Genomic DNA, 24,977 nt, shown 5'->3' on the forward strand with positions numbered 1-24,977 from the left:
CTGTGCCCTGTCAGTGCGCCGATATGCAGGTTCTTTTTTCTTTCTGCTTTAATTATCTGCCTCACACAGATCCGCCCCATTACACCGGCAGAAATTTCATGAAGACCGTTTAAGAAAATGTCTTTTTCATCTGAGTCCTAATGTCCCCACCTCTTCTCAACACAAAGCGATGCCCAGGGGCAGGTAGCGTTATCCTGCTGAGGGAGGCTGCTCCTGTCAGCCGCTGCTGCTGCTACTGCTGATAGTTCTGGGTGCGCAGCGCTCATTGGATGGATGGAGACTAACAAATGAGAACGGGTTTGTTTGCTCACAAAGGAAACAAACTTTTGTGGCAAGGTGGAGGAATATTTGTCAAATACAATCTTGCTTGGGATGTAAAGCCATTAAATAAAAATGAGTGTTGCTCCCCTCAGCTCCTCCTTCACCTGTCAGACGCCTTGAATGGTGAGTCACTGCCAGACATGTGCAAACCTCACTTTTAATCTTCCTATTCCAAGCTTATGTTCTTTTTCTTTGTAAAAAAAAATAACCAACAATAAATAAAAAATTAGAAAAATCCCCTAATGGTAGTGGGTCTTTAGTGTAAGACAAATACGATGAAATAACAAAACAAAACAAAGTAAGCAGCGAGGGTGTAGTAGCCACCGGCTTTCTGCCTCAACAGGGTTGGAGAGGGTAATGTGCTGCCAATCAAAACTCCTTGAAACACTGCTCATCAGCTGGACTGCAGACTTCTACTAAAGCAGATGTTTCAGCTGTCTGCTGGTCTGGAGAACCCAAGTGTGTGTTAACACAATGCCAAGAAGGAAAGACATACTGTAAGCCATGGTCTTAGGCCCTGTCCCAATACTCCCCCTACCCCTAGTTTTCATCACTACCCCTAAATTTTGCGCGTTCCCGTGAGGGTAGTGGTGTCCCAATTCCTCTTTCCACCTGGGGGTAGTGGAGAAAACGAGTGTAGTGGCTATGAATCTGACCCTACGGAGCAAGTGTTTTTCCGATGCACACTAGCTGAACTAGGGCCAGAAAAATTTCCCTGAATGCTTTTCGTCGTCATTTGTGGACTGAATAAAAAAAAAAAAAACATGGCGGACATTGCTTATTTTTTAGTGAATAAGATCTATATTTTGAGTTAGTTTCTGCATAAAAATGCGTTTTTGATGCGTTTTGACATTTCTAGCGAGAAATATATATTTTACTTTCATAATATTCACTCAGTGAATGTACATAATCACTCGTTTGCCCGTTGTTGCGAAGATCACGTTAGAATAAAGGCTGATTTATGGTTTTGCGTTACACCAACGCAGAGCCTACGGCGTAGGTTACGCGGCGACGCGCACCGTACACCGTACCCTAAGCTGTAGGCTCTGCGTCGATTTAACGCGGAACCATAAATCAGCTCCGGAGCCGGCAGGCAGAAATCCCAAAATGTTTTGAGCAAATTTCTTAACAGGCGTAGCTACAACTGTTAGATTTCATCTATTAAACCAACATTTATCTTCCTAAATGATTTATTTCAGCCAGCGGTAATTCTCCACAGAGCTGCAGGTTTCTCCCCGGGATGACGGCGCAGGTTGACCTGGCGATCACGTCTGTACTCCGGCCGTCAGGATCATCGGATCAAATTTCTTAACAGGCGTTATTTGGATAAACTGAGCCCAGGTTCGGGATCTTAACGGTTACTTTTACGCCTGAAAAAATATTAAAACTTAATAAAGTGCCGTATTAACAGCGCTACAGCTGAAATTAAAACAGCTTTTGGCTCAGCTTCCTGATTTTAGGGGTGGTGCTGAAAGTAGGAGTAGGGGGAGTATTGGGACAGACCTGGGAAGATTTCAAGTGCCCTAAAATCTGTCCCTTCTTTTTTAGGGGTAGTGGTAGTGAGGGAGGGCTAGTGGAAGAAAGTAGGGGGTGTATTGGGATTGGCCCTTACAGAAGCAGTTGCTGCACAGCAGTCCGGAAAGAACTATAAAACAATTTCCCAATAATTCAGAATTCAGTGTTCTACATTTAGGAAGATCATTTACAGGAAGAAAGATTTTAAGTTGGTCATCAATCTTCCATATAATGAAGATTTACCCCAATGGTCAGAGAAATGAAAAAAATACCCCCAATACCTACAATGCCTACAGACTACCCTGATCGTGTTAATGTTAAAGTCCATGAAAGCACAAGGAGAAGCAGACCGTATGGAAGGGTTGGAGAAAGTCTCTAATGTCTAAAAGGATCATGAAATTGTTTTTGAAAGTCCAGACAGCAACCAAATTGAAATCCTGTGATTTGACCTTAAGAGAGATGCGCACAGGTAAATGTCCAAATGTCTAAAACCAGACACTTGCGTACTGGTGTTCTGTAACATTTACGCAAAAGCATGTCACCAATTTTACCCCAATGGCTTTTATATACTGGGCCAAGCAAGACAGAACAATCACACACGTGCGTTTCCCTACATACACGAAACTGGAATTCTGGAAACAAAACACGACTCCCCGCTGCGTGAAACGTGGCATAAGGCCTCGCGTTCTTTGCACGTGTGTGGTGGTAAATTGAAATAATCATGGCGAAGGGATTTCCTACTGAATCGACCCATTCTTCGGCCTGATGACGAGTGACGTCATCCTTTCCTTGGTGTGAGAAGATACTGTATGTTCCCAGCTGCGTTTCTTTAGTCCTTCTATAATCGGACCATAACGCAGCAGTGATTTCATCTTCCGCTCAAAAACTAAGACGTCTTATCTCTGCATCTCCCCAGTTAAACATTGTTAAATAATTAGTGAGTGAATAAGAACAATGATGAGTGGTGCAGAGAAGAGTTTCCTGTGTTTTTTGTCCCTGTGAAGTTGCTGCACAAGTTCAACCAACACGATCAGAAATGTTAGAAATTCTCACACTTCTCACTGGGTTACAGAACGGGCTGATGTCCCTTACATATACAAGCAGTGTCTCATTCTTTACACTTTGCTGTCTATCCCCGGAGGTGGAAAAAAGAGAGGATCAGACTGGATCAGCTGTTGTCTGAGGCCACATTTGCCTAATACTAACACCTGCCGCAATCAGATGAGTTTTATCATGATTTTACACAAAAACTGTAGGATTAAAAGAGTTCAGCTACAGAAACTAACGGAGCACGCTAATCCAACGAAGATTTGACACGACTCATGTGATCTTTTCTCCCAGTGTGGCGTCTCAAGCTTTCCATTTGTACAAAGGTCAGGATCGTTACAAATGCATGCAAAATATTCATACTGATTAATTACAGCAACTTCTAGTTGCTGGAGTTTTTCTGAAGTTGAAATGAACTGGTTTTGATTTGAGATGCTGTTCTTACCCAATCCCTAAAGCTTAATTTCATTCAGTGTGTAATTGCTCAGAATGTGCTCCTCTTGTGATTTTTCCCTCACACTTCTCGCCCATGTTCATTTCCCTTCCCAGCATCTTCTGTCGACTGTGTTTCTGCAGCAGACCGCTCTCTGTTTAATCCCCCAGAATCAAGAGTGATATCCTCATCACCAAAACCAAAAACTCACTCATAAACTATTGAAGCAGCCTAGCACATGCCTTTTTAAGTGGATAAGAGCTCTTACTTGTTTCCAGTGCGGCGTTGCTTTGGTGGAAATCAGCCCAGTTCCGCTCAAAGCCCGGTTTGGACTGACTGTCCGGGTCGACGGCCACGGTGGTGGACCGGAACATGGGACCGGAACCTGGAGCGCTGGGGAGAGCAGAGGAGGTTAACACGGCCAGATGATGAAAGGAAGAAGCAAGATGGTCAGAGAGGAAGACTATTGGAAAGGAATAAGGTCGTGGGCACGAGATAAAGCAAAGGTGAGAGGAAATGTCAAAGGAAAAGGAAGGACGAGGAGACAATAATAGAAAGAAAAGAAGTCAATAGGACATAAAGAAATACGTGGAGCCAAGGAGAGCAAGGCAAGGAGGAGAGGAAAGATGGAGATGAACAGACGTACGCAGGGATAACAAAGAGGGGGGGGGGCGAGCTGTGGGGAGGAATAAGATAAAGAGACAAGTTAAAAGAAAGTCAGCGATTACAAAAGGAATGGAGGAAATGAAGGAAATAAATAAAAATGAGAACAAAAGAAATCGAACTGGAGTTGAAAGGTGGAAACAAATTGAGAGGAGAGGAAACAAGGAGACGAGCACTGGGGAGGACAAAGGGAGCGCAGAGCTGAAATTCAACTGAAAATCAATTTGGCCACAGTGCTCTCCCCCCTCTCTCTCACTTTGTGCCGGGAGCCAAACTGCATTGTTACAAATCTGAAAATGGCAATGACAGCCGATACCGAGACGAGCCTGTGCTTGGAGTGGGTTGAGCCCACGGTGCAGCGGTCACAAGCACTTCAGAGTCGTGCTGAAGATCCCTGTGTACCGCAACAACATGCTTTTTATGGGCTGCTGCGCCGACGCTCCATATCTCCAAGGGGCTAGTTAGCCATCTCGCTTCATTTTTAAGTCGTGCACAATACTGTGAAACAAACATGTCAGCAAGCGTGTAAAGTCATTTTAATCACACGCACAAAGTAAAGTAAAGCTGGAACGTCATGGACACAATAAAAAAGAGAATGCAACAGTTCGGTACTTCTTTTTTTTTGTTGTTTTTTTTGCTGAAAAATATGCTCACAGTGAATTCAATATCAGCGACTTATATTAAAAAGTCGGGACAAAGGCAATAAATGGTGGATAAAGTTGAGTAGGGGAAAATAAGATGGAGAGGAGTTTTTCTCAAGAGCAAATACAATGTCTGGCCAAGAATAAAAATCGCCCCCGGATTTAATAGAGCTTTACATTTGGGAAAGGACCGCAGTCATTATTATGTTTCCACTGGTAACAGGTTATTTAAGCTTAACTCTTGCACTGAGGACCTTCCCTTTCCTTAAACAATCATGTCTGAAGACACATCCTAAAAATGTTGATCTCCATGAAGCAAACAGAACTATTAAGAAGATTGCTGAAGCTGTTAAAGTTGTGCTAAGAGCCATCTAAGTCATTATTACAACCTGGAAGGACAAGCGGGGAATCATCACCTTCCAGGGAGAGATGTGGCCACAAAGACAAAAGAAAAACAAACTCATGAATGACTAATAGATTTCCCCTCAAACTGTGAAATGTTTGAATGAAATCAAAGAATATGTCTGTGGTTAACTGAAAGTAACATGTGCGGGAAAACCTGAGTGCCTAAAGAAAACCACCTACTGTACCAGTGAGAACAACCTAAGGAGAAAAAAAATCAACTACAATATATCAGGGAGAATTGGGGAAAAAAAGGTTCATGTTTGGTGAGATCAGGTTTTCCCTAATCTGGTGATGAAGTGAGGCTCCCATCAGGCCTGGTTCCTATGTGCAAGCCTGCGGCGGGAGTATTATGATCAGGTGTTGCTCCAGTTGGTCAGGTCTAGGTTTACCTATGACGTAAGCTGAGATGAGGGCAGAAGGTTTTTCTTTCACGTCATTGGGGATTGTTTTTTTCTTCCCTGATGGGACAGGTGTAGCTCAAGATGGTTCGGCCAGGATTTACTGGGCTCAGATTGCGGTCCATAGAGCACGAGACATCATTTTCCCTCATAGGATGGTTGTCGTAGAGTCCAGACCATAACCCCAGCGGGACTTTTTAAGGTGTTTCTGGAGAAATGGTTATGTGGTGGTTCAACTCTTCCATCATCAATACAAGAGCTTGTTGAAAATCATAACATAAGCTTACTGAAAGAATGCATGCTGTCATTCAAGTAAAAGGTCATCCTACAAAATATTGAAGTCTGAAAAGACCAGATACTAGTATGAAAGCAACGTTTAAGAAAAACAACCATTAAGATCTAAGGCTTTGTTTTATAGAAAAAAATGTGGAGCTGCCCACTTGCCATTCAAAACTTTTATTTCTCAACCTTTTATTTCTTTTATTTCTCAACCTTTTATTTCTGCAACCTTTAAGAAATTAGAAACATTAAATTAAATCCATCTGAAAAAGCCTGTTTTTATCTTTTATTTATTATATTCTATTATCTATATTAAAAAAAAAGTCTAGATAAACAGTCTGGTTAAAAATGTAGAGGTGGCATTTGGTGTTCCTGGTTTGAAAGGTAAAAACACACAAATGTAAAAATAATAACATTTTCAATAAAACCGTCCATGAAGATAGTTTATACAGTGCAGTTTATACAAGTGTAGGTTAAAGCCACGGTATGTAGCAATACCACTTCTGACCACATGGGGGCAAATAGATCTGCTGGTTTTTGACAACAGACGATACTAATGATTGCTCATGAGTGGAGACGGTCCGGCGGGTCTTGTGATGCCTCTCAGCACCACTAGAGCTGCACTTTACTGTATCTTAGGCCAGGGGGGCCGATGCATGACACTTTTTCTATCCTTTTTATGGCACTGCTTTCTATTTTTATTATTATTTTTTATCTTTATTTTTAATTTGCTAATCTTTTTATCTTTATATGGGTGTTTGGCTTTTGGGATGTTTGATTTGTAAATGACAGTGTTGTGTGTGTGAGATGGAGATGTCAATTTCCCCAAGGGAACCTCCCAAAGGGATTAATAAAGTCGTCTGAATCTGAATCTGAGCTTTATTTTGATCCGCTGCCTCATGTGTTCAGAAGTCCTGATAATATTTAGACTGGAAACAGAAAAAAGATTTTGAAACGATGATGCCATCTCTGATCAAGAGTTAATTTAAGATGGACTGAAATTAAGAAAAAAAAAGTAATTAGAAGGATAAGATGTATATATTGATCTTTATTTTTAAAAATCCTGCATGTTGTATTTTCCAGGCCAAAGAGGAGTGGGACCATCATTGTGATTAGTATCAGTTCAAAAGCCAGCATCGGTGCACATCTCACATGTAACCTGTGCATTTGTGAAGGCACTATCCATCCAGGGAAGGCGTGGCTTGTTTCAGCAAGACAAACACATTCTGGGAGAATCCCAACCACATTTGCCTCGTGATGAAAGAGTTCAAACTCGGCCCCTTCTTTACAGCATCATGAAACAGATAAAACATAAGAGACCCTGAACTGTTGAGCAGCTTTAATGCTCCATCAAGCGAACAGGCAAACATGTCACTTTCAAGAGCTACAGCAGTTGGTCTTCTCACTTCCTAAACACTTACAGAGCAGCGAGACGAAGACATGATGCAACTCAGTGGTAAGCGTGTCTCTCTACCAACTTTTTTGACACGCGTGGCTGTTATCAAATTGAAAACTATTATATGCACAATTTTTATTTTTATTTTCCTTTTAATCTCTGAATTCTGTTTTTCATTTATATTGTTACTTCACACAGTGTCCCGACATTTAAAAAAAAAAAACAGGGATGTGCAAGACGTTTATACAAAGGTAGAAAAGCTGTGGATGTGGAAGGGTGATGGCTGTGGAGATTTATGTTATCTCGTTGTGGGCGTGTTGCTACTTGCAGCTTGAACCCAAATTGTGCTCGTACGTGGCGTGATATAAATTTCAAGAAACTAATTTCTCTGCTTGGCAGCTGGCCTGATAAACCCCCACCTCACCCCCGGAGCATGTTTGGAGCAGGAAGCTACCAAATCCACTTCATGTGTTCCTGTGTCTCTTTTTTTTTTAAGAGACAAACGCCACGTGAGCACAGCGGCGTTTGGCAGCCCACTCCAGAGTCTAAGATGTCAAAGTTTTTCATCAGCACATAAACAGATATTTGAGATGTGTAGATGTTTCTGCAGCAGCTGCTAGGTGGCACTGATGAACGTGTTCCCTGTTGGGGGACGTTTATGATGAATCATTTTTAGAAATAAAAAGATTTCTGTTAATAATCAGGGTTTTTTGTGGGGAATTAACCGATGTCAACTAGTCATTTCTCTTTATGGTTGTTTTACATCCTTTCTTTTTGGTAATTTTGCTGTTTTTCACTTGTTCACACATTTCTGCATTGAATCTGTATTCATTCCGCATCTTTTCACTTTGTGGATGTTTTAAATCAATTTCTTATAATTCTGTCTCATCTTTCATTCATTTCATGTGTTCTCACAGTTGTTTATAACTTTTTTTTGTGATTTTCTGGCTCCTTGTGGTCATTTTGTAAGGATTTTGAGTCTGTTTTGGGTTGTTTTGCCGTCTGTCAAGCGCTGTGGTCGTCAGTTGACAACCATTTACCGGCATGCTGCGCAACCAATTTTGCAGGCAGTGTGATTTGATTTCATAACTAAGTGAGAGAATGGGAAGCAAACGTGAAGCCTGTGTCATCATGGCAGTGCCAGCAGTGAAAATAGGGACAATTCTGCACACCACAACTGGCAGTAATAAATAAGGAGCTCATGCTTATTCTCACCTGGCCCTGCTGAAATATAATTTCATTTTTCAAAAGATAATAATATTCTGAAGCCTCCCGTGATCCAAAACTCCCAAATCACACAATTCCGATGAGGCAAAGATTGATCATCATGTGATATTGGTTTGAAAAGCGTAACAATGTCCTATTTCCATCAGGAAATTATTCAGACATTTCAAAAGGATGGAATCCTGCAAAGACAAGTAGTCGGGAAATTGTGTCAACTGCTGCTTTTGTTAACATTTGCTAACATCTGCAGGGAACGAGTTTAAATAAAACCTCTACTTGAAACAACTCACTCCATGGATGCAGAGCATGAACTATGTGTGACTAGAACAGCTCGACTTGCTGAATGTCTGCGGATGGCATTTTGAAAGGCTTGAAGCTACTAACTGGTCCAGCTTTTATTTTGAAATTCCATGCCTCAGATTTAACAATTTGATTAATTGTACAGTATATCACTTATGACCTTAGTTCATCAGGTAATGCTAGACATTTATATTGTTTTCCATTTCAGCTGCATTATTTTTACAATAAGTACTTTGATAATTAAACAATAAGATGAATATACAGAATAAAAGTTTACTGGTTAACTTTATGTTTGTCTCTGAAAGCTGTTTGTTGCTCAAGTAAATTAAAAATGGACCGTTTCCCATTGTCTTAGCTTATTTCCAGTTTCGTTCATCAATATTCATGTTCTTTTGTTTTTATGTTAATACGACCTGCCAAGACGGATTTTGTTCCTTGCAGTTTCTTAATTTTTCTTTAAATTGAGCTCTCATCTGTGAAAAACATTGACCATAAATAACTTGCCACATGCTCTTCCTTCTCTCTCGGTGGAAATCCCAAAATATAAAGTGCTCCAGTTTACTAAACAAAGGTACTTCAAAGTGTAACAATAAATAAAGTACATCCCAATTTATGTGCCAGATGATTGAACCTCTCGGACTATTTCTTTCCTTTAAACTCTAAGGCATACTCACTTGATAAAATGTGTGTCCGTGTGTGTGTGCGTGTGTGTGTGTGTGTGTGTGTGTGTGTGTGTGTGTGTGTGTGTGTGTGTGTTGGCGCGGCAACATTAAAGTACCATCTCCTAACTTGGTCTAGCGTATCCTTAACTGAGATGATTCAGCACCTTCCTGGATGCTCCATCCTGTGATCGTCCGGTCCCTGAAGTTCCATCATTTTCCCCGTAATTGCGTTACTTTTCTCCTCTGGTGAGACCAGTGAAGGATAGCAGAAGCTGCAGGCCTTGCACACTAACCAGCTTGATTTTCAGCCTCTTCTTAAGTGTTGGGTCAAGTTTAGTTTTTTTTTTCTTCTTCTTCCACAGTGTATTTTTAAAGCGACACAAAGAAACTTTTGCAGTTTTCAGCTCAGTCAGTCCCACTATTACGACGGAGTATTAGGGCCAAACTAAGACAAAAAAAATGTAAATTACGAAAATAAAGTCATAATAATATGAGAATAAAGTCGTAAAATTACCAGAATAAAGTCATAATGTTGCGAGAATAAAGTCATAATATTACGAGAATAAAGTCGAAATATTAAATATATTATAAATATATAAATATAACTTCACAAGATGCTCAATATTCCTCATTTTAACACAGGGAGAAGATGCTCTTCCTGTTAGAGTTCTCATAAATTACCACTTACGACTTTATTCTCATAAATTACGACTTTATTCTCATAAATTACCACTTTATTCTTGTAATATTACGACTTTATTCTTGTAATATTACGACTTTATTCTCGTAATGTTACGACTTTATTCTCGTAATATTACAACTTTATTCTCATAATATTACGACTTTATTCTATTACGACTATATTCTTGCAACATTATGACTTTATTCTCGTAATTTTACGACTTTATTCTCATTATATTATATGACTTTATTCAGAGGTGGACAGAGTACTCGACCCCAGTACTTGAGTAAGAGTACAAATACTACTGGTCAAAATTTACTCCGTTACAAGTAAAAGTAGCTCAGTCAAAATATTACTTGAGTAAGAGTAGAAAAGTACTTGCTTTTAAAGGTACTTAAGTATCCAAAAGTAAATGCTTTTAAATTTACTTTAAGTAAAAGTAAGAGTAAGAGTAAGAGTAAATTTCGGCTATGTCTTGACTTGTTGCGGCTCTGTCTTGACAAACGCAGGCTACTTTGGCGGTATCGTTTTGAGGAGGCTTGACGTATTTCCGCTTTACCTACATCAGTGGAGAGCGTGCACTGTGATAGGTCTCCTCCTTTGACAAAAACAGCTTGTGTCCAATAGGATTTTAGGGAAGAAGAAAAAAGAGCAGACCTGAAAGTAACGAGTACTTTTCAGCCTTCCTAGAAATTTACTCGAGTAAAAGTAAAAATATTTGTCTTGGAAATGTATTCAAGTAAGAGTAATAAGTACCAAAGAAATCTAATACTTAAGTAAAGTACAAATCCTCTGGATATGTACTTAAGTACAGTACTCAAGTAAATTTACTCCGTTACTGTCCACCACTGACTTTATTCTAGTAATTTCCAAATTTTTTTGTCTTAGTTTGGCCCTAATACTCTTCCGTAGAACACTGCTCGGAGTTCTCATAAATTACGACTTTATTCTCGTAATTTTACGACTTTATTTTCGTAATTTTACGACTTTATTCTCGTAATTTCCAATTTTTTTTGTCTTAGTTTGGCCCTAATACTCCGTCGTACACTATGGACATAGCGGTCAAGTTTGTTTCACAACGTACTTAATTAGTTCTCTTGAATGATATCAAGTGTGCAAGCTAAAGGTTCCTCATATGACTCCGTTGACCATTTTCAGCAGGATGTGGTGTTAAATGTTAGTCTTGGGCCCTGAGCTCGACCCTCAGGGCCTCGGTGTCTGATTTCCATTTAGCTGCTTCAGTTTCAGGGTCCAAGTATTGAGCGCGTGACCCTGCCGCCGCCGCAGCTCCCTGGGAGACCCTGAAAAGCACGGGGCCTATATTAACAGTATTATTCAGATGATGTGTTTTCTGCGGTGGCGTGTCACAATGTCTGCTGTGGAGCGGAGACTCCAGCTGTTTTAATTGATTTGCAAACATTGGCTTATGCCTAAATACACCCCTGCCAGAAAACAAAACAACACCAGCATCCATTTGCGGTCGGGTTTCTGGCCACGCGACGGATGCAAATTCAGCACTCACCTGCCTTTTAGCCCTCGTTTTTGGAATCCACCTACTCCTGAGAGGAAAACAACATGTGTGCCAGCGAGTCCTCTAACCTTTCCTGTCTGCCGTTTCATGTTGAGCAGGTTGCATACTGAGGGCAACTTGGATTTATTTATTTTTTCCTTTTTTTAAATGTTATTTTACAGCTGCCTCCCGCTGCTGCTGGAAATGACACCGATCGCAGGAGAGAAAATGCAGCAAAAACGGTGAGCGTTACGAGTCATGTAGCTGAAATAATTGACTGAAAGCACTTAGAGCGTCACTGTCAGGTGATGATCATCTTTAGATTTTTTTTCTATTAAAACTTCCACTGACACAGCTATTGGAACCAAGGTTCATATACAGAGAAAATATTACCTTGAGCAAACTCATTGTTTAGTTATAAAGAAAGTAGATTATTTTTATGCAAGTTGAATATCTAAAAAGAAACTACTCAAATTTTTCTTGTGGGACAAAGTTTTGCAGAACAAGTGTAAGAATGGGATTAAAATGCAAAAGGAGAAGAAAAGCGTAGTGCGCTACTCACCACTCTCCTGCCCTTTTGTGGTCATGCTGATGGATTCTCTTCAGCGCCTTTTCCTCTCTCTTCTCCTCCCTGCGTCTCCTCTGCCTCCTGCAGGCCAGCGCTCTGTAAAACTCCCTCTGCTTCAGCTCCTTCAGGCGCTGCAGGAACCCAAGACTTATTACTATTTGTAGTAAAATGAGCAGTTTTATTTAAAGGAGGTGCAGTAGGTCAAGTGAAACATTAAAATGATGTGTCTGATTAAGTCGACGTGTGTGAGTGTGGGGGTTGGCTGTGTCTGTCCGCTCTGCAAGAGCTTTATCTGTTCCCTGTGAGCCTACATGTGTGTTTACATTGACTTTAGTTCAGTCTAGACCAACTTCATCCTCTCGCCGAGCTCTGCCTACAACCCAGAGACTGTGTGTGAATCTCTTTTTATGTTTGTCACAAATAATAATAATGATGATGGCATTGCAGTGGGTTCACATGACACACAGCAGGCCAGGCAGTGGAAATGACGAATGGATGAATGGTTAAAATGGACAGAGAGATAAGATAACACAGAGACAGACAGACAGACAGACAGACAGGCTGAAAGATGGATGCAGTGGGGTTTGTTAAAGGTTTGCTGCTGTAAGCAGCTTCTTTATTTCATAGAAGATGTGAGATCTGGACAGAAATGACAGGGAGTCTCACAGCAAAAACACCTCACACTACAGCATCAAAAATAACCGCAGAGGAAAAATGTACACGCTGCTTAAAACATCCAGATGAAGTCACATATTGTGAAATCAGTTATTTCAAATGTATTGCTAGATGGAAAGGGTTTTTTGTCTTATTACTTTGCTAAAATGAAACCAAACCACAAGCAATAACTGATCTCAGGAAATACTCCTCACAACATCAGAGGAAACATTCAACAGCTGTGCAGCCGTCCAGAAACGGCTTTGAATGCTGTTTAACTGTTTAACTATTCTTCACAAATCTCATTAAGACTTTAAAGTTGGAAGGTTTCAGTTCTAAGTCTGATGTTTTTTCAGCATGATCTACAAAGCGCTACGGTGACATTACAGAAGCTACATATTAATTAAGTTCCTATTTGAAGATCATCTTTTCATGAAATTATTATTTATCAGCAGAGGTGGAACTAATTGCGAATTTGAATTTAGATATTTCTCGACCTCACTCGAAGAATTTATTTTACTTTAGTATACTTGATGGAATTTTCCACCAAACAGGTGGTATTTAGAAGTAATGATCTTTTGTTGATATTTATTGTTTTTCCTTTTACAAAGCATTTTTATAAAATAACAACATGAACATGGGGTGTTTTCTGTCACAATTTACAGCAAAGTAATTAATCAATCAAGTACAAAAGAAACTTAAACAAAATAAGGACGTTTCAGAGAGATGTACATTTTCCATTGCTTCCAGATGTCGTTGAATTTTGATTGCTGGAGCCTCATTGAAAAAGTGATTCTTTCCATTACATACAGATCATAAATAATATCATACCATGCATCTATAGATGGGGCGTCTGGCTTGAGCCACTTCTTTGTAATTGCTTTCCTTGCTGCTAGACTCAGTATTCCCAATATATATCTATTTTTCACATTTGCATTAGCCGAGTGTACCAGCCCAAAAAGAAGTTCGTCCCATTTAAATGTAATGTCAGTTCCAAATACAATTACTAGTTCTGAATATACCTTGCGCCAGAATATATTTATTTTTGGACAAGCCCAGAACAAATGATAGTGATTTGCTTCCTGAGAACTACACAACCTCCAACAGCTAGAAGATCCTGTATGGTGGCCATGCTGAGCAGGTGTAATGAAATATCTGGTGAGACACTTCCAGCCGAAAGATCTCCATGAGTTTGAGCATGATATCCTCCACTGAAATTCACAGTATTTAATCCAGGTATCTTCTGAAAGGCAGCTGTTGGTTTCCCTGTCCCATTTTTGTTTTATATATGTGGTATTCACTTTTTTCATTTCCTGCAGGCCTCTATAGAGTCTAGAGATGACTTTAAGCTTGGAGTCTGTTCTATACGCACTGATAAATACTTTTAATAAACTGTTGTCAAATGTCTTTTGACTTTTTAATATAGTGCTGTTTAGATGGTGGCGTACCTGAAGAAATCTAAAAAAGTCACTATTATTGAGACCATGTAGTCTTTTCAACTCCTCAAAGCTCTTCAGTGTTGTCTGTTTGAACAAGGTACAATATGAGGAGAGACCCCGGCTAACCCATCCCCTATAGTTGGCATCCATCTTATTTGGGGCAAAGTCAAGATCGTAGCAGCACCATTTCAAAATCTTTACCTCTTCTAACATATCATTTCTAGTGATAACGTTTAACCATGTTTTCAGTGATAAGTTGATCCATTTATTTCCTGTTTCCATCAAACTTTTAATTTGTCTTTTATCTCCTATTCTTGCTTGAATTGGCATCGTCCCCGATATGTTTTGCTCGATTTCCTTCCATCTTGCCTTGTAATCTGAGACGCACCAACAGAAAAGGATCCTTAGCTGGGCCGATACATAATAATCTTTTAGGCAGGGAAGAGCCAGTCCACCCTTATTTTTTGATAATTGAAGAGTTTGGAACCTTATTCTCGGTTTTTTCCCCTGCCAAATATAACGTGACAATAATTTATCCCATTCATTGAATTGTTTATCATTAATTTCAATTGGGAGGGTCTGAAATAGATATAATATCCTTGGCAAGATGTTCATTTTTACCGATTCAATTCGAGATTCAAAACTTAATATTGGAATAAGATTCCATCTTTTCATGTCTTCTTTTAATTTCTTATTCAATAGATCAAAATTTAAGTTGTATAAGTTTGATAAATTTTTTGGGATGTTTACTCCCAGATACTTCATATGCTCCAGATCCCATTTCAGTTGAATCTTAGAAGTAATGTTTTGGCTAGGTTTGTAATTGAAGTTTAGTACTTGGGTCTTTTGAATGTTAAGTTTATAGCCTGAGACCGAGCCAAAAGCATCTAAGAATGATAGTAGCTTCAAAATTGAGTTTTCGGGGTTTGATAGACTAATTAAAACGTCATCAGCAAATAAAGAAATCTTGTATTCTTGGTCTAATATTTTTATTCCAGTGATATTATTGTTCTGAGTAATCCCCTGACTTAACGGTTCAATAAACAATGCAAACAACAATGGGCTCAATGGGCAGCCCTGTCTGGTCCCTCTTTCCAGGCCAAATTGGTTTGAAATTGATCCATTTATTTTTACTCTAGCTTTCGGTTTATTATATAGTGCTTTAATAGTTTTAATAAAAATTTGATGAAATCCAAATTTGTCCAATAGTCGAAATAGGAACTCTAAATTAACCTGATCAAAAGCCTTCTCGGCATCAAGACTTAAAATTACTGCCTGGAGTTTATTTTTGTTTATCTCATCAATCACATGAAGCGTTCGGCGAATGCTATCTTGGGTCTGTCTTTGCTGTATAAAACCTGTTTGATCTAGACTTATTATCTGAGGAAGAATATTTTCAATTCTTTTTGCCAAAATGTGGGTAAAGATCTTATAGTCTTGGTTCAAAACACTTATCGGCCGATAGTTTCCACAGTCTAACTTGTCTTTACCCTCTTTCGGTATCACGGAGATTACTGCTTCTTTCCAAGAGACGGGAACAATGCCAGTTTTAAGCACATGGTTGTATGTGGTTTTCATTCTAGGGGTGAGTAAGTCCTTCATCTCTTTGTACCACTCTGCTGGAAATCCGTCTGGCCCTGACGCTTTGTTTATCTTTGAATGTGATATTGCCCTTTTAATTTCTTCATCTGTAATTTCCCCAATTAGAATCTTGTTTTGTTCTTCAGTCACTTTGGGTAATTTTATGAGTTTTATAAAATCTTCCATCTCTTTTTCGTCTGTTTTGGGTTGGGTATATAGATTTGTGTAGAATGTTTCAAAGGTTTGTTGGATATCTTTTATTTTGTAGTGTGTAGAGTTAGTAATGTGGTCCCTTATTTTATGAATTGTATTTTCTGCCTGTTGCTTTTTTAATTTGTAAGCTAATAATTTAGCTGATTTATTTCCGGTTTCATAGTATTTTTGTTTTAGAAAGGTTAATTTTTTTTTAATATCATTCGAGTAAATTTCATTCAATTCGTTTTTTTTCTTACTCATTTCCATTTTTACTCCTGGATTTAATGTCTTTTTATGTGCGTTCTCTAATTTTTCCAGTTCCGACTGTAGCTGTTCAATTTTTGCCTTTCTCTTTTTTTTCAAATTCGAGCAGTAGGCCAGTGATTCTTAACCATAGGGCCGCGGCCCACACTTGGGCCGCGAGCGCCATCTAGTGGGCCGCGAAAAAAAATCAGTTTTGTACGTGTGGGCCGCGGGGGCCGCGGGACTGCATAGCAACTCCCGACCAAATGAGGAGAAGAAGACCCTCAGCTAGCTCTAGGTGTAATAGTAAGAGAAATGGTGTGTATTTATAGAGAAAATCCTTCATTTTGCACAGAGTAGGTTTAGATCCGCCAGGATCAGGGATCGATTACTTGGGTCTGCGCCCAGAGCGAGCGAGCGCGGCGTGCTCATTTATCCTGACTCGTCCGCGCAGCCGGGGAGGTCGGTGCCGCTCGGGCGGTGGGCTCCATCGTTACTGCTGAAGGATGGTAGATGTAGATGTGTCTGCTGGACTGGACTGTTGTTCGGGCTCGCAAAAGCATCGGAAAGTGACTCTGCTGCAGCGGCCAGAGAGCTGCGGGTTCTGCCCGGCTCAGCTGATCAGGCTCGGATGAAATCCGACACGCGCAGTCCTGACAACTTATTAATGTAAATAAAACTTAGTAAGTTACTTAGTAAGTAATTAGCTTGACTCTTACAGAGATGAGAAGCCTAACAGGTGGAAAGGAAAGTTCAACCCAGAATGGACAGATTCATCCTGGTTCAGTCTTCCCACTGGGACAAAACCAGTGTCTCATACGTTCAGAGACCGTCGTTCAAAGTGCGAAAGTGAAACGCCACTGAAACAAAACACAAAGTTTTTCATCAAACATATCCACTCAAGTCTGAACTGAAGTCACAGAAAATAAGCTGACCATCTTAAACACGTTTGGGTCCACATACAGCTGTGAAGCAGCTTTGTCCACAATGAACATAATTAAAACTAAATATCGTTCCAGGTTCATCAATGAGCACCTTCTCATGTGCATGAGAACCTGACACCATCCAGCCCAGATTTAAAGTCCTGGCAGGAGAAATTAGAGCTCAGTTCTCTCACTGAACGACAGAAAGTGAGGGCATAAGATTAAGGGGAAGAAGATGTGTTTATATTAATTTATTATAAAAATGTGTTGAGACAATTAACAAAGAAAAGGGGAAATTCAAACTGCTGGTAAAGAAATAAAATAAGATAGCATTTGAAAAATAAAATAAAATCTTATTTATTTATTTTATTTTTAAGAGAAAAAAATGTGTAATTGAAGTTACACATGTTAATGGGCAAATATGTACTTTTTTAATATAACAGTCAAATGCAGATGTTGATACAACTATGAGGCTACTTGAATATATGTGTATATATATATATATATATATATATATATATATATATATATATATATATATATATATATATATATTATGATGTTCTGGACCTTCGCTGCTATAAAGTGTTAATATTTAACGGGCCCCGGGCCACTCTGTACTGAAAAAATTGGGCCCCAAGGTCAGAAAGGTTAAGAACCCCTGCAGTAGGCTATTAGTTTTCCCCTTAAAACCACTTTGCAAGCATCCCAAAGAGTCTGTGGGGAAACTTCTCCGTTGTCGTTTTCATCAAAATATTGCTTTATGTCTGTTCTTATTTGTTCCCGCATTGGATCTAGAATCCCTATATTCAGGCTCCAAATTGTCCTCTTTTTTTCGTGTCTAATGTTATATTTAAGTAGACTGGTGCATGATCAGATAGATCCATAGTCCCAATATTGCAATTTGTAACCCTGTAAATGTCCCTTTGATACATAAGGTAATAATCAAGCCTAGAATAAATCAAATGTGGGTGAGAAAAAAAGGTGAAGTCTTTTTTAGTCGGATTCAGTTCTCTCCAAGTATCACAGAGACCGAACTCCCTCATCATTGTTTTTATATTTTTGGTAGTCTTCTTCTCTCCCGTGTAGCAGGGTTTTGATGTGTCCAGGGTTGGGTGTAGTCTAACATTGAAGTCTCCACCGCAGATTAGGGTACCCTGCGCCTCCGAGACTAATAACTCGAAAATTTGTTTGAAAAATGTCCACTCTGATAGTGGAGGAGCGTAAACATTCAAGAAGGTAACTAAAGCCCCCTGTAGATAACCTCGGACCAGAACGAATCTCCCATCTAAGTCTTTCTTTTCATAAATGCACTCAAAATGTAATTTCTTAGAAATTAAGATTACCACCCCTCTCTTTGAGCCTTGTCTACAGGAAGACGAGTACTGATTAAATCGCCATCTTATAAGTTTTTCATGTTCAGAGTTTGATAAATGTGTCTCTTGGAGGAGAGCTATTTCTACTTCTTCCCTCTTTAATTTTGCCATAATTTTGCTTCTCTTGATTGGATTGCCTAGACCATTTACATTATATGTAATGACCTTAATTGACTTGGTATTTTGCATTATATGTCATTTAAGTATAATTGAAGTCTGTAACGCCATAAAAAAAGAAGAAAAAAAGAAAAAAAAAGACTTTTACACCCCTGGTGCTGTGGGTAACAGTAGCACCAACACAAACATTAACTACAACAAAAACATAACAAAAATACACACTGGCTTCCAACGATGAGGCCTCTTTCATGGCCTCATAACTCAGATGGAACTTGAGTTTAGAGGGAAAGTCTCTTCCATCTGGCGATGGGGGAGGGCCCTCTTCAGCCTCTAAGCTGATAGACAGGTCCAGTGTCCAATGAGGTGTCCCGATTTCACTTTTTTATTCCTTTTGCCCTTAAAATTATCTATTTGTAGTATTACACAAATAACCTCACAGAATATATATTTTCTAGAATACGACTCTCTCATCTCAATGCCAAGTCGCATGGAGGAATATGTATATAATCATTACATTAATTAAATTCTCGATACTTATCCGGTGTCCTGACGTCGGAATCTTTGGAGTGACTCTTTGAAGCCGCGCTTGGCGCTCGGGTTCTCCCGGTTTCCTCGCCGTCCGCCGGCGGGTTGCCAAGTCAGCCGGCTGATCTGATCCAAAAGAGAAGCTGGGTTTTTCAGAACCGTCACCGGGATCCCCCTCGCAGCCATGTCCTCGGTCGCCGCCTCCGCCGAGTTGTATGTCACCGCGCCTTCCTTGTAGTGCGCCCGCAGCCTGGCCGGGAACGGGGTCTGAAACCGTATGTTTCGCTCCTTCAGCGCAGCCTTCGCCTCCGTGTATTCCCTCCGCCTCCTCAGCAGCTCCGGTGCGTAGTCGTGATCCATCTGTATCTTCTTCCCTTGGAAGTCGATTCCCTTTCTTTGCCACGCTTTCTTGATCACCTCTTCTTTCATTTTAAAGCTCGAGAATTTAACCACGATGGATCTCGGCGGGGCTTCAGCCGGGGGTCTCGTGCTGAGCGCCCGGTGCGCCCTCTCGATATTCAGGGCTGTGGAGGACGGGAGCTCCAGGCCTTTAATTAACAGATCTTCCACGAATGTAGTCATTGTTTCCGTGCCTTCTTCAGCTCCCTCCTTCACCCCGTACAGTCTGACGTTCTCCCGCCGGGAGCGCCCCTCCAGGTCCATCAATTTAGCTTCTGTTCGGATCTGAAGTTTCACCAACTCAGTCAAAACCCCCTCCGTAGACTGGATTCGAGTCTCTGCTGCGTCTATGCGCTCCTCCGTCTCCTCCACTCGTTTGTAGATCTTATTAATGTCTTCGCTGATGTCGGTTAGTTTTTGGTTGGAGTCTTTTCTAAATTCTCGTAGCTCTTTTAGGATAATTCCGAGATTGGCATCGTGGCTCTGTTCCGGGTCAGTCGGCTGCGTGTCCGCTAGCATGTTGTCGCCAGCTTGTGACAGTCGCTCCTCTTCCATATCGTCGTTTTCCTTCCTTTGTGTGACACTTTTCTTCGCTTTCCTGGGCATCATTTTTGGTCCGTCTCCTTTACATGTATATTTACGCTCCACAGAGGAATTTCGAGTCGTGGTCGGGCCGTTTTTAATTTTTATCGTCGGGACCCTGTCAGTCTATGCTGCCATCACTCTGCCAGCCAGACCGGAAGCCTCGAAGTAATGGAGTTTAGACCAAAAAGCTCTATTTTAGTCTCATCAGACCACATGACCTTCTCCCATTCCTCCTCTGGATCATCCAGATGGTCATTGGCAAACTTCAGACGGGCCTTGACATGCACTGGCTTGAGCAAGGGGACCTTGCGTGCGCTGCAGGATTTTAATCCATGACGGTGTAGTGTGTTACTAATGGTTTTCTTTGAGACTGTGGTCCCAGCTCTCTTCAGGTCATTGATCAGGTCCTGCCGTGTAGTTCTGGGCTGATCCCTCACCTTCCTCATGATCATTGATGCCCCACGAGCTGAGATTTTGCATGGAGCCCCAGACCGAGGGAGATTGACCGTCATCTTGAACTTCTTCCATTTTCTAATAATTGTGCCAACAGTTGTTGCCTTCTCACCAAGCTGCTTGCCTATTGTCCTGTAGCCCATCCCAGCCTTGTGCAGGTCTATAATTTTATCCCTGATGTCCTTACACAGCTCTCTGGTCTTGGCCATTGTGGAGAGGTTGGAGTTTGTTTGATTGAGTGTGTGGACAGGTGTCTTTTATACAGGTAACGAGTTCAAACAGGTGCAGTTAATACAGGTATAATGAGTGGAGAACAGGAGGGCTTCTTAAAGAAGAACTAACAGGTCTGTGAGAGCCGGAAGTCTTACTGGTTGACAGGTGATCAAATACTTATGTCATGCGATAAAATGCAAATGAATTACTTAAAAATCATACAATTGATTTTCTGGATTTTTTTTTTAGATTCTGTCATTCACAGTTGAAAAGTACCTATGATAAAATTACTTCAACATGCTTTGCAAGTGGGAAAACCTGCAAAATCGGCAGTGTATCAAATACTTGTTCTCCCCACTGTACAAATACACATGCACACATGCACACATACAAAAAACTTTTTTGGAAGATTAAGATGCATATATATATATATATATATATATATATATATATATATATATATATATATATATATATATATATATATATATATATGGATTTGGGTTTTTAGCTCGGTATTAATCATCAATATATATGCAGACAGGGGGAAAAAGAGATGTTTCATGATACCATTGTCAGTTCTTACTATAATTTTTATCAAAAAGAAAAGTTTTAAGCCTAATCTTTAAAGCAGAGATGTGGTTCGTGTCCTAAACACTATCTGGGATCTGGTTCCATATGAGGGGATCTTGGTATCTGAAGGATCTGTCTCCCTTTCCACTCAAGGAACCAGTAGTAAGCCTGCAGAGAGTGAAACGCTGTGTTGGGAGGACAGAAATAAGCTCACTAGCCTCTTTAATAGGTACATCTGGTAAAGTGGTGAGTGCTTACACTCAGTAAAGTGGCTGGTGAGTGTACGTTTGTGTTCTATGAAGGTAAGAAGGATTTAAGATTTAACAACCAAAGAAGGGAAGCTTAGATTGGAGAAATATATTTACTGCTAATCCCCATCAGAACTCTCACAGCAACATTTAGAATCAGCTGAAGGCTCTTCAGAGTCATTTTAGGACATCCTATTAAGAGGGAATTACAGTTGTCACATCTTCAAGTAACTAGAAAAACAGTGCAAACTGAGCTCTATTTTTATTCCTCTTATTTACAATCATTTCATGAGAAGATGTATTCAAGAAAACTGTTTTAATTTTTCAGTAGATGTATAACTTTGGCTTGATGTTTTATCAATTAATGAATATGTAATTTGTGTCTTCTAGAGTTGATGTGATGTGTTTTTCTGCACAAGGACAGTCCAAAGCACACATATATTTAAAGTTTTACTTGTGTATATATATTTATAATCACATAAAGAATGTGTAAACCTTTGCAACATCTGTTTTATAGAGTGACTGGTGAAAGTACAGGAGAAACCACTAAAACCGTGCATTCACAGAAAAATCTTACTCCAAATCTATTCATGTAAAGTTTGTTGGGCTGATTGTGAGACGCAGGCTTTTTAAAGCTCTCCTCCCCGCTACGTAGCACATTAAATTGTTGTAATAACTGCATTGCATGCTGATTGTGGCATATGTGTGGAAATGACTGTGCAGCTGCGCTATGAGGGAATTAATAAACAAAAAATCAATGAAAAATTAATACCAACTCCGTCTTCGGATCTAGAGATAACTCTAAGAGATACTTTAAGAATTCACTTAATTAGTAAGAATTGTGATTCATTCTTCTGACTGAAACCCTTACAATTAAAAATTAATTTATAAAATAAAAATCAATAAAGGGAATGAAGTTGAAGGGCCCCTCAGGCTTTCGGCCCCTGGGCCCATGCTCAGTAACTCCTTTTGGTTGTTTTTCTGATGTTAGTTTTTCGTTTAGTAAACTGAGCATGAATTGCTGCAGGTGACGCCAAATGGAATAAATCAACATATCACAAACAAAAGAGGCACCGCTCTCATTGTTTCACAACAGTCCAACTTGCAGACTTGGACAGTTTTAAGTACTTTGAATTGTGGAGCTTTTGCAGTGCTGCACATTGATTTTAAGAGAACAATGTCTTGAAGGTTAAGGAGCTGCACAGAGGGGAAGTAAAGCATTTGTACAAAGGCTGCCTGTTTCTTCACAGGTCATATGATGTGGATGTAAACACCTCACCTATTGTTTGCCTTTAGATCCAGGATGCTGGACTACAGAGCAAACACACCTTATGATATCACCTTCCTGCTTCTTGCACATCTTAGTGTATGAATTATATATTGACTAAGAAGAAGAAAACACCGCCTCTTTTAGACTGAACCATGCATGGCTGTTTATTTCAGGCTGAATCGTTGCATCTGTCACACCAGCACAAAGAGTGCCAGTGGCATAGCTCTCTTCAAATGACTTCATCTGAAAAGATGGGACCGTGACTGACCGTGAACTAAAAGACGGCCAGCTTAGCCGAGAGTGTGCAGGCTGGAGAATATTACTGCTGGAAAATCCATTTCCTGCAAATGTTGCAGTCTCAAACAATATGCCCTAAATTCTCCTTGTCCTCAAGCAAACCTAATAACTCTGACACACAGCTAACTGTGAAAAATATTATGGCTCTTTCATGGCTCGCAAGTGAACAAATGATAATTGCAGCAAATAGATTCCTCCCAGCACCTATCATTTTGCACACATCTGAACAGCTGCAAGTTTTCAGTCGCCCTTACTCATATCTATGGACAGATGAGCGCTTTCACATTAATCCGAAAAGAGTTGAATAATAAAACAAGAATATTTTAGCAATGAGAAGAGTCCCCACCCTTTTATTGGATGAAATTGTCATCCTTTATAATCCATTTGGCAACCGGTATGTTTTCATGCTCACGATGACGAGGCACACATCTTTCTGTATATGGTCATCTGTGTTTGTCAGAGTGAAAACAGTGAGGTTAAAGGTAGGGTAAGCAATATCTGGATGGTGTCACATGTGTTGATATTTGAACAAAACATCAACAAAATACAGATTACTACCACCTTCAGTAATGTCTTTGTTCTGTGTTGTCTTCAGAAAAGCCCAAATGTGTCCATCGCTTGGACACATTTTGGATTTTCTGAAGATGTTTGTCTTTGGTACAAACTGAAAGTTTCTCAGTTGTCTGTGTGTTTGAGTTTTCCTCCGTGCTGCTTCCATGTTGCAGACTGGACAAGGTGGCATCATGTTACTGTACATGTGATATGCTTGTTTTAAGGAAACCGTACAACATCAGTTGTAGGTTCTGTATGTATGTACATAGTATCCATCTATCTATCGATCAATCGTTACTATATTATTATTATATTATATTATAGACTTCAGAGAACCGGATGCACCTGTGCACAAAAATGTCATAATTTCTGCTTGAACAGTGTAAGGAAAGTCCTGCGGTGACCCAGCCAGAGTCTGGATCTGAACTAACTAGAAATGGGGCTTTACTAACACCTGCCTCGTTTGTGTGCATGAAGTTGGAGGCAGGGAAGAGACTTCATGATGGGCTGTGTTTTCTTGGTAAGTACTGGAGGGAGGGACGGGGAGGATATGGCTCTGTGTTTTTCTTCAAATATCAACAAATGAGATGTCATTCAAAAATTGCTTACCCTGCCTTTAACCCACACCATACTTCCACTCCCAAAGACTTTTGAGTTTCAACATGCTGTTGTGGATTATTGTGTGCAGTTTGAAGACAAAAGAAATTCTAATCAATATAACAAAGTCTAAAACACCAACACACAAAAAGCAAATATTTTTTTAATAAACCTTCGAAACATTCAGCTCTTTGATTTATTCAAGGGCCCAATGTATTCTCATCATATGTTTATATACATGTATTTTTCAATCTTTCTGGAGGGATAAAAACAGCTTCTTTTTCAGTCATATTGCGTTTTCATGACAGATGTATTTTCAGATATTTTCCGGTTACTTCAGCATTGACAACATTAGTCACATTATCATAGAGTATCACTAAGCAACGCTCCCGCCCCACATGAAGTAGTGGAAACACAGCAACAACAAAAAAAAACAAATACCATGGTAATGGAGCTCTCAGTTCCACCGTGCATCATAAAAATCAATCAGCGCAAGCACTCCAGCGATAAGACTGGATATTGTAAATGTGCTGGCGAGGTGTTGTTGACCACAGTGTGTGCTGTGTCGTGTGCCAGGAACCAGCGGGCGAGTGCTCCTTGTGGCTCTGGGACGTAATAAACTCGATCGGGAGGGCCCAGGAATCGTGTGCTGGGATGAAGCAAAGCTCGGCGTGCCGGGCTGAAGTGGACTGA

The 24,977-nt window shown here is 40.0% G+C and overlaps 1 protein-coding gene across 1 annotated transcript in view; it reads right to left on the reverse strand.

Moving 5' to 3' along the window:
* The window catches only part of LOC133463695 (uncharacterized), a 98,319-nt gene that overhangs the window by 10,596 nt on the left and 62,746 nt on the right, over window positions 1-24,977 (reverse strand). Inside the window, exons 3-4 of the mRNA XM_061745374.1 lie at window positions 12,039-12,175; window positions 3,585-3,709 (exon numbers count right to left, since the gene is read on the reverse strand). Of these exons, the coding sequence (XP_061601358.1) occupies window positions 3,585-3,709; window positions 12,039-12,175 (262 nt within the window). The remainder of the gene's footprint in view (window positions 1-3,584; window positions 3,710-12,038; window positions 12,176-24,977) is intronic.

The sequence above is a fragment of the Cololabis saira genome, chromosome 17 (assembly GCF_033807715.1).
Source record: "Cololabis saira isolate AMF1-May2022 chromosome 17, fColSai1.1, whole genome shotgun sequence".
Lineage (NCBI taxonomy): Eukaryota > Metazoa > Chordata > Actinopteri > Beloniformes > Belonidae > Cololabis > Cololabis saira.